Source organism: Chanodichthys erythropterus, chromosome 15 (assembly GCF_024489055.1).
Source record: "Chanodichthys erythropterus isolate Z2021 chromosome 15, ASM2448905v1, whole genome shotgun sequence".
Lineage (NCBI taxonomy): Eukaryota > Metazoa > Chordata > Actinopteri > Cypriniformes > Xenocyprididae > Chanodichthys > Chanodichthys erythropterus.
The window spans coordinates 32,770,963-32,789,685 of NC_090235.1; the positions used below are offsets into that span (position 1 = coordinate 32,770,963).

The 18,723-nt window shown below is 35.4% G+C and overlaps 1 protein-coding gene across 3 annotated transcripts; it reads right to left on the bottom strand.

Moving 5' to 3' along the window:
• Positions 1-439: 439 nt before the first annotated feature.
• Positions 440-18,415, bottom strand: slc25a32a (solute carrier family 25 member 32a). Of its 3 annotated transcripts, none has more exons than XM_067411913.1 (9): positions 18,001-18,415; positions 16,793-16,943; positions 15,410-15,495; positions 11,707-11,861; positions 8,408-8,521; positions 7,690-7,835; positions 5,228-5,340; positions 1,559-1,675; positions 440-1,369 (listed from the first exon to the last, which is right to left on the bottom strand). In XM_067411913.1, exons 1-9 carry the CDS (start codon positions 18,194-18,196, stop codon positions 1,275-1,277), a joined length of 1,173 nt encoding a protein of 390 aa, XP_067268014.1. In that variant the 5' UTR covers positions 18,197-18,415; the 3' UTR covers positions 440-1,274. The 3 variants fall into 3 exon arrangements, with proteins under 3 accessions (XP_067268014.1, XP_067268016.1, XP_067268017.1); XM_067411915.1 differs by having other exon boundaries at positions 449-1,223; XM_067411916.1 differs by lacking the exons at positions 440-1,369; positions 1,559-1,675 and adding an exon at positions 4,203-4,909.
• Positions 18,416-18,723: the final 308 nt, after the last annotated feature.

Genomic DNA, 18,723 nt, shown 5'->3' on the forward strand with positions numbered 1-18,723 from the left:
ATACCTAAGAAAGTAATGGTATTATAAGGTAAGTACATGGGTTAAGGTTAGGTTTAGGGGTAGGTTCAGGGTTAGTACATATATAATATATAGTATATATATAATAAATTACATTTAAAGATATTTAATATTATTTGTATTGTAATAATATTTAACAATATTACTGTTTTTAATGTATTTTTGATCAAATAAATGCAGCCATAAGAGCCTTCTTTCAAAAACATTAAAAAACACAGCAACACTTTACATTAAGTTTTCATTAGTTAACTACATTAGTTTACATGAACTAAGAATGAACAATACTTCTACAGCATTATTCTTAGTTAATGTTAATCTTAACATTTACTAATATATTTTAAAGATCCAACAGGTACATAATAATGCAATGCATAATCCATCTGTTAACATTCGCTAATGCACTGTGAACTACCATGAATATGAACATTTTTATTAAATACACTGCTCAAAAAAAAATTAAAGGAACACTTTTAATCAGAGAATAGCATCAAGTCAGTTAAACTCCTGATATTGATCTGGTCAGTTCAGTTGCAGAGGGGGTTGTTGATCAGTTTCAGCTGCTTTGGTGTTAATGAAATTAACAAGAGGTGCACTAGATGGGCAACAATGAGATGACCCGCAAAACAGGAATGAATTTACAGGTGGAAGCCACTGACATTTTTTTCCTTACTCATCTTTTCTGACTGTTTTTCACTAGTTTTGCATTTGGCTAGGGTCAGTGTTCCTACTCGTAGCATGAGGCGATACCTGGATTGCACAGGCAATCCAACTCCTCCAGGATAGCACATCAATATGTGCCATTGCCAGAGGGTTTGCTGCGTCTCCCAGCACAGTCTCAAGGAGATTCCAGGAGACGGGCAGTTACTCTAGGAGAGCCGGATAGGGCGGTAGAAGGTCCTAAACCCATCAGCAGGACCGGTATCTACTCCGCCACTAGCGTCCTGTGATTTTCACAGATGAGAGCAGGTTCACCCTGAGCATGTGACAGATGTGAAAGGGTCTGGAGAAGCCGTGGAGAACGTTATGGTGCCTTAGCAGTTTGGTGATAGGTCAGTGATGGTCTGGGGAGGCATATCCATGGCATTAGGTATCAGGATGAAATCCCTGGATCCATTGTCAGACCCTACGCTGGTGAAGTGGGTCCTGGGTTCCTCCTGGTGCACAACAATGCCCGGCCTCATGTTGCGAGAGTATGCAGGCAGTTCCTGGAGAATGAAGGAATTGATACCATTGAATGGCCCCCACACTCACCTGACCTAAATCCAATAGAACACCTCTGGGACATTATGTTTCGGTCCATCCAACTCCACCAGGTTGCACCTCATACTGTCCAGGATGCCCTGGTCCAGATCTGGGAGGAAATACCCCAGGACACCATCTGTCGTCTCATTAGGAGCATGCCCAAACATTGTCAGGCATGCATACAAGCACGTGGGGGCCTATTGAACTATTGAGTACCATTTTGAGTTATGGTATGATATATATATATTTTAAAGTGATAGTTCACCCAAAAATGAAAATTTGATGTTTATCTGCTTACCCTGAGGGCATCCAAGATGTAGGTGACTTTGCTTCTTCAGTAGAACACAAATGATGATTTTTAACTCCAACCGTTGTAGTCTGTCAGTGGTATAATGCATGTCAATGGGAATTCCATCTATAAGAATCAAAAAAACATGCTTAGACAAATCCAAATTAAACCCTGCGGCACATTGATGTCCTAAGACACGGAACGATTGGTTTGTGCGAGAAACCGAACAGCATTTATATAATTGTTTACCTCTAAAACACCACTATGTCCAACTGCCCTGCACATCTGGTTAGTGAGGTCAAAAAAGCATTCTGATGACAGAAGTTGGACATAGTGGTGTTTTAGAGGTAAAAATTATATTAATACAGTGGTGGTCAGAATTATTGGCACCCTTGATAAATATGATCAAAGATGACTGTAAAAATAAATCTGCATTGTTTATCCTTTTGATCTTTAATTCATAAAATGAGTAAAAATCTAACCTTTCATAGAAGGAAAATCAAAATCACATTATGAAATAAATGTTTTTCTCCAGTACATGTTGGCCATAATTATTGGCACCCCTAGAATTTTTTATGAGTAAAATATCTCTGAAGTATATTCCCAGTTATATTTACATTTTTTAGCACACCAGGATGATCATGAACATGAAATTGTTCAGCTATGACTTCCTGTTCCACAGGAGTATAAACATGAGGAAACATAAAGGCCAAATTCCCTTAATCATTTATCACAATGATTAATGATGTGCAGCAAATGAGCTTCACAATATAGAAAGTAGCTGTAAGAAAATAGCTAAAGCATTGAAAATCCCCATTTCCACTATCAGGGCAATAATTAAGAAGTTCCAATCAACTAAACATGTTACAAATCTGCCTGGAAGAGGACATGTGTCTATATTGTCCTAATGTGAAGTGAGGAGGAGAGTTTGAGTGGCCAAAGACTCTCCAAGGATCACAGCTGGAGAAGTCTTGAGTCTCAGAAACCTAAAAAAAATTATCAAACAGCACCTACATCCCCACAAGTTGTTCAGGAGGTTTTCAAGAAAAATCCTCTTCTCTCATCCAGAAACAATCTCCAGCATATTCAGTTGTCAGACATGATTGGAAATTCAAACTGGACCAGCTTCTATGGTCAGATGAAACTAAAAAAAGAGCTTTTTGGCAGCAAACCCACCAGATGGATTTGGTGCACACATGGATAAAAAGTATCCCATGTCCACGGTTAAATATACTGCTGGATCTTTAATGTTGTGGGCCTATTTTTCTGCTGGAGGTCCTGGGCATCTTGTTTAGATACATGGCATCATGGATTCTACCAAATATCAACAGAAAAACCTGACCGCTTCTGCTAGAAATCCTATAATAGGCCATGGTTGGATCTTTCATCAGGACAATGATCTAAAACAAACATCAAAACCAACACAAAAATGTGTCACTGAGCACAAAATTAAGCTTCTGCCATGGTTGTCCCAGTTCCCTGACCTGAACTCTAAAGAAAATGAGTGGAGTGAATTGAAGAGAAGAAGCACCATCATGGAGCTGGGAATCTGAAGGATCTGGAGAGATTCTGTATGGAGGAATGGTCTCTGATCTCTTGTCAGGTGTTCTCCAAACTCATCAGGCATTATAGAAGATGACTCAGAACTATTCTTTTGGCAAAAGGAGGTTGCAAAAACTATTGAATAAAAGGGTGCCAATAATTGTGGCCAACACGTTTTGGAGAAAAACAATTATTTCATAATGTGATTTTCCCCCAACTTTCAATCCTTTTTCTTCAGTGAAAGGTTAGGTTTTTGCTAAGTCTATGAATTAAAGATCAAAAGGATAAACAATGCAGATTTATTTTTACAGCCATCTTTGATCATATTTACCAAGGGTGCCAATAATTCTGACCACCACTGTATTGTTCGGTTTCTCACACAAACCGATCGTTTCGTGTCTTAGGACATCAAAGTGTCGCCACGAGCCGCAGGTTTTTTTTTTTTCTTTTAGATGGAGTTCCCATTGTGGAGTTCCCAACTACAAAACCATTGCGTCTGATTTTGCATTATATTAATAAGAAATATGCTTAATTTGCATGAACATAATGTTGCAATGCAAAATATTTTTTCTTATGAATTGGGGGCTGAAATATGACAGACATTGCTCTAGGAGATTCAACCATTATACATATACACATTTTCCACACGATTATATACACGTGTCTGAAATGTCCTGGCTGTCCCTGGCCATTTTTAGTACTCACCCCTTTTTTGTTTAACTTCTAAATGTTTTGGAAAAAATAAAACACTTTTATACATATTAAAATGGATTATTTTAATAAAACCTTAGACCAATTGCTTGTTAATTGGCTTAAAAGGCTGATGAAAAAGCAAAAAGCACCACATAAAATGGGGTGTAGATGGAAAATGCAGTGAACTGCACTGTGTGTAGCATGACTAAGGCTTGGAATGTCTGGTGTGGTATTGAAGTAGTTTTGCAGCTGTTGTGCTGCTGAGTATTCTATATTAAGAGAGTCGGATCATTGTTAGTACAGGTTAAGATACGCTGGCCCACAACATTATACACTTCAAGTCACTTAGAAATGTCTGACTGTCATTGCATTAGACACTGACTGCTTTGTGGATTTCAAAGATTAGTGGATTGTTATAGTTAATGCGATGAGTACATCTCTAGTATGCGACTTTATTCATCCACAAAAAAAAAAAAGACACCAAAATGACTGAAAGTCAAACCCAAACAGTTTAGAAGTGTCTAAATAGTTTATAGGATCACTGTCGGTTCTTATTAAAGATATAGTTTGTACAATAGCTCAGAGTCCTTTGTCTATTACGTATATTCCTTTATTATGTGTAAAAATGGCTTGTACATACATCTGCTTTTCTTTGTGCGTCACTGACAATAGCATATTTATATATACATACACAATTGCCTCTCAGTTGCTACTTAACACAGTTCTTTCTTTCATATTTCTTCTTTCATTCCAGTTAAAGCGTTCCTCTCTTCCAGTAGATGTCATCTACATACACACATCTGGTTAAAATCTGCTCCTGTCCTCCAGTAAAATATCAATTTCTCCCAGGCCTGTGTACCATTATCCTGTAGCGTTACATCATTTCCTGAGCATGCCCAGTGAGTTCCTCCCCAGGCACTACAGCCAGCGGAGATCTGCTAAGTGGGTAAAGGTAAACGGGTTCATTCTCTCACATAGCTCAGCAAATATAGCAGCTGTTAAGTGAAAATATCGTAAAAAAAGACAAACATCTTCTTAAGTTTTGTGTTTGGTGAATACGGTGTTTGGTTGCATTGTCACAGGATGGCTTGAATCCACTTTTCCAAGACCCGTTCTTGTCACTGACTACTTGAAATCAATTCAAAATGTTGAAATTACACATTTTTTCATAGTTGAATATTTATACAATATGAATTCTCTCTCTTAACATTTCTCAATAAACTCAACAATACAACAATTCTTAAATCTCATATGTATATGCACCTCTATTTTCTTCTTTTCATTCAGTGCACACGCTAAATTCTAGTTTTGTCTGCATGTTGAGTTCAAAGTTAAACAGGAAATGTTTCATATTCCTGCTCGTCTCTAACACACATACATAGTCCTGGCATATTGCGCTGTGTTGGTCCCACATGTGACTCCTGAAGGTTTAGTGATACTCGCCCAAAAGTAAGCGTGACACATTTTCGAACACCAAGAAGGTGATGCAGCACGCTGGAATGACTCGCACCAAGTTCGGGACCATCCCTTTGTAAAAGCCCTCGATCCCCTCGTTGCTAGAGAGAGACAAACACAAACATATTGAGCTAAGTCAGATGAGTCACAATATTCCTGGTAGTTCCATAATATGTCCTCTCAAATCCATATAAAGACATACTAACAAAAAGTAGCGGTAATATTTTATTTTTAAGGTGACATACTTAGACGTTACTGCATGTACTTACTCTAGTAATAACTGTAAATTATGCATAATTACAAGTAACTAACCCTAAACCAAACCCTAACTGTAACTCTATAGTAAGTACTTGAAGTTAATTAATATTACTCAGTACTTATTTAAGTACAATGTAACTACGTCACCTTAAAATAAAGTAACCAAAGAGGCTAACTACAATTAAGCTAGTTAAAAGAGCAATATCTTTAAACAATCAGGTATAATTATGGTTAAAAGGGTGTTGTTATGCATAAAGTTATAAATTGTCAGGGTGATACAACTGTTCTGATATCATAATGAAGAAAAAAATAGAACAAATAAAAATTTAACTCTCAAAAAAATTATTTATTTACTTGTATTTATTTAAAATGATCATTTAATATTATTATTAGAAATAATATACGGAAAAAAAAACAACAACAGCAAAATGCAGATTTGCAATTTTCTTAAAACAGGAAATTACATCATAGGGAGGACCCTTGCAGACCATGTTCAAAAGCCCTCTTAAAATATTTAATAATTTGACATTTTTATGACAATACAAGGTTAGCTCAGGTTATAAAATGTCATGTGGTGTGGCTCCCCAAAAATAACGTTTTGATGTTTTACCTTAAAATGCATTTAATATTTTTTCCCCCCAGAAAATAAAGATTAAGATGTGTACGCTCACATGTATTCAAGCTGTAAGGAAAATATTATTTTTACTTAAAATAAGTATTGATCAAGCACAGAATAGAATGAGACATATACACTACCATTCAAAAGTTAAAAAGGAAAAAAATAAATAAAGAAATTAATACTTTTATTCAAAAACAATGCATTCAACTGACCAAAAGTGACAGTAAAGACATTAATAAAAAAATCTATTTCAAATAAATTATGTTCTTTTGAACTGTCTATTTATAAATTTTTTAATTGTAATAATATTTCACAGTACACTGCAAAAAATGCTGTTCTTACTTAGAATTTTGTCTTGTTTCCAGTCCAAATATCTAAAAATTCTTAGATCAAGAAGCATTTTCTTGACAAGTAAAAATTATTTTCTTGAGTTTTTCCTTAAAACAAGCAAAATAATCTGCCAATGGGGTAAGCAAAATAATCTTAATCCAAACTGAAAACAAGTTTATATATCTTATTTTTGGTTTGAAAGAAGATTATTTTGCTTACCCCTTTGGCAGATTATTTTGCTTGTTTTAAAGGAAAAACTCACTTAATTTGGACTTATTTTTCCTAAAAACAAGAAAATAATTTTTACTCGTCAAGAAAATGCTTCTTGATTTAAGAACTTGACTAGAAACAAGACAAAAACTCTAAGTAAGAACAGCATTTTTTGCAGTGCATTATGTTTTTTTATTTATTTTTTTTGTTTTTTTATTTTTTATTTTAATCAAATAAATGCAGCCTTGGTGAGCATAAGGGACTTCTTAATCTTACTGAAGATTATTTTGTTCAACTTTTTAAATATTTTAATGTAGAAATCTAGAATCAAGAAATTGCTTTAGCAAGCTTAAAGTTTTTATTTCCAGTTATCATGAGGGGTCTCAATAAACCCCTAATTACTGCTTATTAATAGTTAGTAAGGTAGTTAAGTTTAGGTGTTGGGTAGGATTAATAATGTAGAATAAGGTCATGAAGAATAAGGCATTAATATGTGCTTTATAAAAACTAATAAACAGATAATATCCTAGTAATATGCAAGCCAATAAGCAACTAGTTAATAGTGAGAATTGAACCCTAAAGTAAAGTGTTGCCTCATGAAGGCCTGAAATGTTTCGATTTATTAGTTAAAAACGGTGGGCATACATGACACTTTACAGCACAGTTTCAGCTATATATAGCTTTCATGTCAAATTGGGCAGTACTTGGCCAAAATAAGCTGCATATTCTACCAGAGGTGTTACAAAATGTTTATTTGATCCAAGTTTTGAGATATAAAAGCCATGCTGTTATGTCCCTCCTCCTATTTTATTTACCTGATGTACCCTGAAAACATAAGGCTGGTTTTATTTCATCACTAGCAGGGATCCAAATGAATTGTGAATGATTTTTTTCCCAAACAAACTGTTCCAATTTCTTTTTACCATATGTTACATGTTTTTCCTGAGATGAGGTAGGGTATATTGGTAAAGGCAATCCCTAAATGCTCTCTGTGATGGAGTTTGAGGAGAGTTTGTGCCATGTCATTTCATACCTCCACGTTCTCCTGATGACATCCACGATTCCACTGTAGTTGTTGTGCTGGTCCTGCAGGCGAGCGCGCACCACCTGATATGGGTAGGTTACTGCTACAGCAAATATTTTGGAAATGGCTGCCATGGTGATGTATTCCAGTGGAGACTGAAGCAGAGACAGACAGGAAGGAGAGACTGACTCACATCCATGAACCAAAGACCATTACTGGTTCCAGTATACATAAACCTCTCTTTCTAAAGGTTACAATATAGTCAAATGCCACATAATCATTCTTTGTATGTGGTGCCCTTGAAAGTTATAGTTGAAGACACTGGTTGAAATCAAGAGTTTGGGATTTTATTAGCTATTATCATTCTAAAAAAAGATTTCCAGGTCTGAAAATGTTATTGAAAATTGAAATAAATTACAACCTGAAAAATTCATGGAAATGTAGTGCACAGTTAAGTTCAACTCTAAAATATGTAATCAGCTATAAATTGCTTTAGCAATGTTTATAAAAAATAATTTATAGTTATCATGAAGGACTGGACAATTTCCATTTATTGGTCAAAAACAGTGTGTGTACATAACAATGTACGGTCCAATTTACAGTCATATGGCAAAACTGGACAGTACTCGGCCAGAATAAGCAAGAAAATATTCCACAGGTATAGAATAACTTCATAATTTTCATTTGAGAGTATCCTAAAAAAAAAAGGCTGGTTTTATTTCCTCACCAGCAGGGATTCAGATGGCATCTTCTTATATTTGTTCTGCTCTCTTTTTAGCCTTTCATAGGTCATGAACTGCAATGCAGCATGGGAAGTCCCCACCAGCCCAGGCACAAATCCCTGCAATGGCAGAACAACAAAATGAGGCTCACAAACATACAAAGCCACAATCACACAGTTACCTCACAGTCTAAGAGGAACTAAACTAGACTATACTAGTATTAAACTAGAGTGAAGTTTACTACAATATGTAATAAGGTTAGGACAATTTGGCGTGTCTCACAAAGAATTTAGCATATACTGTATTTAGGGCTAACTTGAACCACAGATTAAGAGCTGGATCAATCCTTCAAATATAGTTCAATCACACCCTCTTGTGGCCGTACAGAGAACTACAATGTTAGAGAGTAAAAGCATGGATCACCCCACTATTTAAAGTCAACATGAAACTCATTTTAGGTCGATAATGTGACTTATATCAGAAAAAACATGATATTCAATGAGAATAGGTTGACCAAGTTATTCAACTTAAAATAAATAAATAAATAATAATAATAAAAACTGGACTTGCAGATAATATAATATTAATGAAAGGCTACTTAAGTGTACTTAAAGAGAGTACACGTTTATGACTTATTAACACACTTAAGTATAAATTTAAAAAGTATTTGTACTAATGTCAAATTAAGTTTTACTTTTAGTTTGCCTTAAAGGTGCAGTGTGTACATTTTTAGCGGCATCTAGCGGTGAAGTTGCTAATTGCAATATAGAGAAGCTACGGTGGCCAACACAGGACAAAGATGTCTTCGTCTGAGACAACAGAATAGCCAGTCAAGCAAATGCGTTCTGTAGAGCAGTTTGTCCGTTTAGGGCTATTAAATGTCTGAAAACTTTAAATCCAGTTCAGTTTTATTATATATATTATATAATTATATTATTTCTGTAATAAGTACTCTTTTTAAAGTTATACTTCTGTTTCACAAGAGGAATTGTGCACAAAATGTGTTTAAGACAGCAGTGTAAAGTATTTGAGTAAATGTAATTAGTACTTAAGTATCTTTTTGGCTACTTTTACTGAGTATCAAAGATATTAGCAACTTTTACTCTCTACTTGACTACATTTTTGAATAAGTAAATGCACTTTTTACTCCAAAACATTTGTGATGAGTAATGCAATCGACCCTTCACCAGGAGTTTGATTGACAAGCGATCTAACCAATCATTACGCAGAGTCCACCATTTTGTCCGACAAAGCAGCCAGAAGTTAGAAGATTAACTTCGGTGGACTTGAACTTGCAAAAATAAAAATATAATCAATTACAAAAATCAGTGACAGCTGTAATCCTATTTTATCTTTGCCACATATTTTTCATGCTCAAACCTACTAAATCACTTGCAGCGCTCATTTTATTCTGCGTTTCAGTCAAGCGAGCGCTCACGATACCGGTTTTCCTTTGCTCTGTACTTTTCTGTGCGGTTCTCTTTATGGCACTGGTTTGACGTGGGGGTGGAGTCAAGAAACGGGGGCACGTCTCCGCGAAATGCATTGGAGGGGAACGTAATCGGTGATAGGTGAAATAATTCTTTGACATGGTTAAAAATAATGAATGGTTTGTTTTTGTTGGTTTGTTTAGCATATGTTGTCGCCGATTACGACCCCCTCCAATGCATTTCTTATAGTGATATGACCCGTTGCACTCTGTCTCTCTGCCTGTATCCACTTTTGTGTCCTTAAACATTCGTTTTTTGGGGTCGACAGCTTATAAAAACTTATTTCTGGGTTTTTTAGCTTGTTAGCTGTACACCTTGTCACACAGCAGCTTTTAGGCATTATTCTGTTTTTTGTAATGAGTCAGAAAAGACAAGGCAGCCTCACGCAATACAAAGTCAATGGAGACGGTTGGATTCTTTTCCCCCCGGTGGGCGTGGTTTTCAGATTATAATAAATGCGCTCTGTATCTATACTTGATCTGTTCTGTTGCAATCTGCGTCTCCTGCCGATGATGTGTTTCGTGGGGGCGTGCCCCCGTTTCTTGACTCCACACCCACGTCAAACCAGTGCCATAAAGAGAACCGCACAGAAAAGTGCAGCGCAAAGGAAAACCGGTATCGTGAGCGCATGCTTGACTGAAACGCAGAATAAAATGAGCATTGCAAATTATTTAGTAGGTTTGAGCATGAAAAATATGTGGCAAAGATAAAATATGATTACAGCTGTCATTGATTTTTGTAATTGATTATATTTTTATTTTTGCACTACGTTATTTTATTTTGCAATTTATTATTTTTGTTTGCAAAACTTTTTTTTCTGCTCAATACTTTATTTTTGTTTGCAAAACATTTTTTTTATTGCTCAATTCTTTTTTTTTGTTTTGCAAAACTTTAAGGCATTAATTTGACTCCATAGATGATCGGTTCACGAGCCGCTTGAGCTGAGGTGCTACAGCAATCTGTCACAACACATTAAAGAGCCACAAAACATGTTTTATTGTTTGAATTTCTTAAAAAAATAAAAAATAAAAAAAATACACAATTTGAAAGCTGGAAGCCGGGAATTTGTTCAATATCATAAGTAACCTACTCTGTCTTGTCTGTCGACATGTCAGTGTCCTCTTTGCTCCGCGATGTATTTTACACTGCGTGTGGCGTGACAGCGCCATGGCTTGCTGGACAAAGCAACAGTAACTAAGGGAGGCGGGTCTTTGCGAAGGGTCAATTACTCCTTAAATTTTGCGTGGCCCCTAACTTTTTATGCAGCAGTTTATTTCTGCTACAAATGAAGTTATATCACCATCTACAGGGCATTGAAGGTACTATATCTTGCGCATAGTTGTGTTTCATACATGGCTGCAGGCCGAGACCAGGACGTCCAATGCAAGCAGGCTTTGACTATTTTATTTTACTTAACATTATTTTATTTATTTTTTATAATGAAGATACCTTTTTGAAGTTTATTGGTTAACTCATTCCTTTTTTGAGCACTTGTGTTTGACTGAGGCCGTGTTTGCAGACGTTTGTTGCATCGACCTTGATTTATTTCGAGGTGTTGAGTTTTATTTCGATTTTATAAAATAAACATGTGATTGCTCCCCTGACAAATCAATTGTTTCTTGTTTTGCATCGGCTTTTTTAATGTAAGGTATCTGTACATTCGTACATACTCAAGTATGGCTTTCAGGTACACCTCTGGTTTAAGAAAGTAACATTTTGATTTCATGTTGACTTTAATCTTGAGATTGGCACACATGAAAGCTCTATTACACCTGTAACAAGATCTCAGGTTAGTTTAAAATCTGTAGATGTACCCTGTATAGTCCCGGGATACCCTCGTGACGGTATATTTTCACGAGGGCGTCCATCATTCCCTTGTACTGCTTCCGTGACGGGTCTGCATTGTACTGCAGCACCAGCCGGGTCTTTGTCACCCAGACCGGGTTGGTGAGGCAAAGCGTCAGAATGCCTGGAAACATGGAACAGGGGACCTTCACACCAACATTTAACGAAGTCACTCGTCGCCTGGAGATCTTTTTACGTGTAAAAGCGACCAATCAGAATAATAATTCAGACCTGTATTATTATGATTCTATATGCAGGCTGAAGTTGATATAGTATGTGTTTTAGTAATACTGTAAAGCTAAAGTGTACTAATTTCCTATTAGTTAGTGATAACATTGTATTGTACTGATATTGTTGGTCAACAGACAATTTTCTCCCTAAATATTTATTGGTGTGCAATGTAAAAAAAAAATCAGCTTGTTTCACTTCTTGAGCCAAGACCACAGTTTTGCTTCTTCTCCATTTTCCCTATGTCAGTTTCAACATATCCACATAGAAAACAGTTCTGAGGCTGGTCATTCCTGTTATGCAATATATTTTCATATCCCCATCATGAGTACCTTAAAATACAGGATCAAATATTAAAGCCCATTTCAACCGTAGAGTAAAAACTAAAACAGGTAATTGTGAAGCAAGTTTAAAATAGAAAACAACAGTCACATTACAACATATAGTTGCAATGACTGTTTTTTAATCTGAGGCCGAAACAGACTTCCATACAATTAAGTCAATACACAGGTTCATTTTATATGAAGAACTTGCAATTTGCTAAGACTCGGACACACTTTACAGACTGTTCCATGTGAAAGCTTTGAAGATTTCTCTGAAAACAGCATTATTTTCAGTAAAATGTGCTAGTTAAGTGGTAAAACTGACTGCATATCATTCTTGCCTGGGATGGAATTAACTGTCACATTGCAAAGCATTTTCCCCATATTTCTTCAAAGAAATCCAATGGCGCATTAATGTGATTAAAATCTGCAGAGACTTCAAATCAGAATCAAGGCCAACGCTTCACACAGTCAACTGAAAACAGAGATGTCTCAACTGAAAGCTGATAATGTTAGCGAGAGTGAAGAGAAGGTTGTTTACTATGCTACTGTGAACTCTTTAGTTACTTTTTGTTCTACTGTTACCTGAATCGAGACATAATTGAATTAATGTTAAGTTTAAGTTAGTGAACTGGCAACAACGTTTTACCATATTTTTGGATATTTTTTTCTGGAAAACTGGGTTTAAAACCATCCAAACACGCAAATACTTCATAAACTAATGTTTAAAAGTTTGGGGTCAGTAAGATTTTTAAAAAACAATTTTTAATAGAAGTCTTTTATGCTCACCAAGGCAGCATTTATTTGATCAAAAATACAGAAATATTGTGAAATATTATCGCCACTGCTTCAGATCCTTCAGAAATCATTCTAATATGCTGATTTGTTGCTCAAGAAACATTTCTTATTTTCATATTGAAATCAGCCGCTTACTATTTTTTTCTTTGATGAAACCGAAAATTCAAAAGAACAGCATTTATTTGAAATGGAAATCTTTTGTAACATTATAGATGTCTTTACTATCACTTTTGATCAATTTAATGTATAATTAATAACGTATTAATTATTTAATTTCTTTCAAAACAACAACAACAACAACAAAAAATCTTATTCACCCCAAAGTGTTTAACTGAAGTGTATATAAGAAAAGAGTAAAAGCTCAACTAAGAAAATGGCAGATAGATCCTTCCTTAGTAGTTGCTAAGGTAGGATTTGTCAGGAAAGTTTTCAAGGCACGGCTTAGCAAAAGAGTCAATTTATTAAAGGGATAGTTCACCCAAAAATGAAAATTCTGTCATAATTTACTAACCCTCAAGTTGTTCCAAACGGTATGAGTTTTTTCTTCTGTTGATCACAAAAGAAGATATTTTGAAGTATATTGGTAATCTAACAGTTAACGGTAGCCATTGACTTCCATAGTAGGAAAAAAATAATATGTAAAGGCAGGAACACACCAAGCCAACACCGACGAACTAGTGGCTCACGTCGGCAGCGTCTGGGTCCAAAGTTGTCCTGACACACCAAACCGACGCTCGACAGCCGACGGCCAAGTAACACGTCCGTTCTGCGCCTGCGTAAGTTGAAATGCCTTTGCGTACCAGCAGGTGGCAGTAGCTGACCAGCCAATCAGAATGATCAGATGGACTGACCAGCCTTGACATGTCGAATCGGCCAAAAGAAAGCAGACGAAGACCAACTTCAGCCGAAGGTGCAGAACACACTGAGGAAACTTAGTCGGCCGACGAACAAAAACTTCCCGACGGCCGACCGTCGGCTTGGTGTGTTCCTGCCTTAAGTCAACGGTTATTGTCAACTATCTGGTTACCAACATTCTTCAAAAAAATATTCTTTGGTGTTTAACAGAAAAAAAAAGAAACTCATACAGGTTTGGAACAACATAAGGGTGAGTAAATGATGACAGAATTTTTATATTTGGGTGAACCATCCCTTTAAAAATATTCCAGGTGCTTCTTAATATTTTTCCTCTCTCTAATTAAAAAGTTTTCAAACCAAAGTTTTTGGGAATCATTTTTGTGTACCCAAAATCACTCTCCATTTCCTTTTAAACTTCATTAATGACAATATCCTCCAGGAAGAAGTAGATTTAAAGATTTATGGTATTATCTTATTTATGTCAATAAAATATTCCATTCTGTTAGAAATAAAAATCGAAATTGAGCCATATTACAAGAATTTTTTGAAAGGTGTTTAACACAATATCAAAATTAACTTGAAGTTATCTTGCATTAAAATGAACTTGATGCCCTCAAATGAGCAGTGGCTAATTTCAGGCATTTCCATCCTGTTTGTTTTCTTATCGTTAATGTAAAAATCAAGTTATAATTAATAGTTTATGTGCCTGGGTTTGATCTGGTATACAGCCTGGTATATATTTTCACAGTTGGTATAGTTACAGAGAAGTAACATTCTTCAAAATATCTTCTTTTGTGTTGAGAAATTCATACAGGTGTGGAACAACTTAAGGGTGAGTAAATGATTACAGAATTTTCATTTTTGGGTGAACTATCCCTTTAAGAAATATTCTAGGTGCTTCTTAATATTTTTCCTTTCTCTAATTAAAAAGTTTTAAAAAGTGGGAATCATTTTTTAAAGTTGGCTATCAATGTATGTGTCCTCGAAATCACTTTCCATTCTGTTAGTATTTTGGTATATTTCCTTTTAAACTCAATAACAATAAAGTATTTTATCCTGTTAGAAATAAAAAAACGAAATTGAACCATATTACCAAAAAATATTGAAAACCAAACTTGACGTTGCATTAAAATGAACTTGATCACCTCAAATGATCAGTGGCTAATTTGAGGTATTTCCATCCTGTTTGTTTTCTTATCATTGTGTAAAAATCTAGTTATAATGAATAAAGTTTAAGTGTCCGGGTTTGATCTGGTATACAGCCTGGTATATATTTTCATACTCATTTCACAGTTGGACAGCACAGCCAAAAGGTCGGGCATAACAGGAATGACCCAGCTAGCACAGAAGAACACACAGTCTCCAAGGCCTCTAACATTCAAGTTGTCCCAGTGGTAATATACTGAGCTACAGATTTATCTGTGTTTAGTTTTGTCAAGCTCACAGGTGGCTCTTTTCTCATACTGACCCGCCTCTGCTGCAGACACCAGGTGTTCGCCAGCACTCAGCTCTGTTTGTCGTCCCTCCTGTGTGTACGCTTTAATAGCATTATAACTGTGGGAAGATGAAAAAGGACCACATTATGTTCCTGAGAGCCATACAGCACATGGATGTCTATTGTACAGTGCATTACAGTGCTGTAAAATGACCATCCTTTATATAATTGTTATTGAATCATCATGCGGATTTTAGTGAGGGTAGGCTTACATTAATGGAAAAACTAAAATTGTCATATTTTACTCTCTTTATGACTTGAAGAAATCATCACATCAGTTTTATTTTTAGGTTAATGCTGCTGTATTTAAACTCCTGCTGGATATAAGATTGCGGAGCTAAATCTTTTCAGATTTATTTCAGATTTTACCTCCTAAGAAATTTTCTTGCACACCATGACTGATTATATAAACAAAATGTTAGAAGAAAAGTACCTCTTAATATTACAGTGTACTTATCAACTGATTTTGAAGGACAAAGAACAAATCAACAAGGCTCTTGCTACTTATATTTCAGTGTTGCTACCCGTATAATGTTTTTGCACACGCACACTTTGTTTGCCAGTGATCCCGATCTGAAAATAGATCAAATAACTTTGTGGAGTATCTTCATAACTCGTACAGTATCAACTGACACATAACTATTGGGTGCTGCTTTTTTTGGCCTGTGAACCTGATGTCTTTTAAAAAAAGTTTGCTTCTATGATTTTAATAAATTATAATATTCAATATCAATGCCATTTACACTACTGTTCAAAAGTTTTGGTAGGTAAGTTTTTTTTAAAAAGTTTTTTACAGGCTTTCATGCTCACAAAGGCAGCATTTATTTGATTAAAATACATTAAAACCGAAATATTGTGAAATATTATTACAATATAAAATAACAGTTTTCTATTTAAATATATTTTTAAAATGTAATTTATTCCTAAGCAGAAATTTCTGCATCATTACTCCAGTCTTCAGTGTCATATGATCCTTCAAAATCATTCTAATATATATATATATATATATATATATATATATATATATATATATATATATATATATATATATATATATATATATATATATATAGTGGAAAAATACATTTTTTTTTTTTTTTTTTTTAGAATTCTTTAAGAACAACATTTGAAATAGAAATCTTTTGTACCATTATAAATGTATTTATTGTCACTTTTGATCAATTCAATGCATATTTCCTGAATAATTTTTTTTTTAAAATGATACTGACAAACTTTTGAATGGTATTGAATACAGAAGTTATGTTTAGTGGAGAGGTTTAGTGGTGGATTCAAACAGGAAATTCCTTCAAACAGGAAATTCTGTGCTTCCCTTTTAACACGACTTTGACTACTTACAAGAGGAAGTACAGGCCCCACGATGCCCCAGCCCCCCAGATGTTGGGGGTCACACCCTGATAGAGACCTCTAATTCCTTCCAGCTTCCAGATGGTCTTCATGCAGTGCACCATGCCATCATATTGGGGTCGCATTTGCAGACCATCACTTACTGGAAAGAGTAAGAAACAGTGGGGGTGGGATGACACACTCCCACTTCTGCTTACATATAATCTAAAAATATACTTAAAAGGCACTGAGGCCAGTGCAAAAGTACAGCTACCTGTGTTGTACCCTCTGTGTCTGTGTTTGTTTTTCTAATGTTTTTGGCTGTGTCTCAAAACCTAGTGAGCATGAAAACAACATGATTTTGGAGATTGTGAAACTGGATCAACAGATCATTTATTCCCAATGACAATAAAAATTGGGTTAAAATAACCATGAAAATCAAAATGGAATACTGTTTTCTTGTTTTGGAATACTGCATTATTTATTGTAAATAATTAATCTCTGCACATCATTATTATTATTTTTTTTTAATTCATACGCTTTTGTAATCTTTAATCAAAATAACTTCCCCTCCCTGTTGCAATGACATTTATTCTCCGATGAAGCGTTTATGGCATGAGGGTGGGACAACCTGTCAATCACATGAGATCACAGTAATAGCAAACCACAATGACCCAATCAATTTCTCATGAACAAAATCTAGTCCCGCCCTGCATTTTTTTCTTGTCCGAGAAGCTTTTTCACCCAGATGTACGTCACAATAGGCAAGAAAAGACTATCACAACTTCTGATTAATGGCAACTTTAACATTTTAAAAATATCATTCATTTATCAGAAATGATTGGAATAACGATAATCCCATTTTAAAAGAATTAATTTTATTATTCAACTTTACAAGGCAAATGCCTTGTTCTCTGTTCCTAAAATTTTTAGAAATAACAATGACTAGAAAATTTACACATTTACATTACATTTCATATATTTATATCATTTATTTATATTATTTTCATTTTCTTAGAGTGCGTTTTATCCATTTTTACTATATGAGTTATTGTGTTATTTTGTCATTTAAATTTAAAAGCTTTTCTAGACTTTTTTTTTTTTTTTTTTTTGCCATTAATGCATTCACCTAATAATGCCCTAACATGCTGTCTAGGTAGGCAGCTCTATAGGTTTTGAGACACACTCTCTGCAATATTATATAAGATGAAAGTACTTACCTGCAAACCTGATTTTGATCAGATCCAGCGGGTGTAAGACCATTGTAGAAATAACACCCCCACTGAGTCCAGCTGCAAGATTCTCATATTTGATGTGTTTAGAGAGTCGCAGGAGGCTTGCTGTAATGGAAAAAGAAGAGCCAGAGGAGTCTGCAGCGACTGCAGCGTGCCTCTGCCTGGAAATGGTAGCAGTCATGTTTGTTTACGTACTAAAGACGGACACCCTGAGCACGCAAGAAGCAGCAAAAACACCGTGAGTGCAGACAGCGACACACTAACCCTGTTAGTAAAGAAAAAACATCAAGTAACCAATACCCCTATTACATTCAATAGCCACCGCAGGGCCATTATTGAGCGCTATCATTTCTTTCAACGACTGACCTCCGCTCCTCTCCACTGAGGGAGAAGGTAAATAACAAAGCGTGATGACGCATGTCAGTGGGCGGAGCAACATGCATCGCAACGGCGGATCTCCAACACATATTATATGACGCCATTCAGAGATCAGACCTCTCCACAGGCTCTACAAATCTGTGCATGTGAGTTTTGTTTTGAGATGATGCGTGAGCGACTATATTTATATTATTACATTATATGTGCAACCTACTATTTATATATTTATAGTAAATGTATTACTATACGTAGGCTACTACACATACGGTATTGTAATACGCCACCTATAGCCTACGGGCATTTTAAGTTACTCATAAACGAATGAATAAT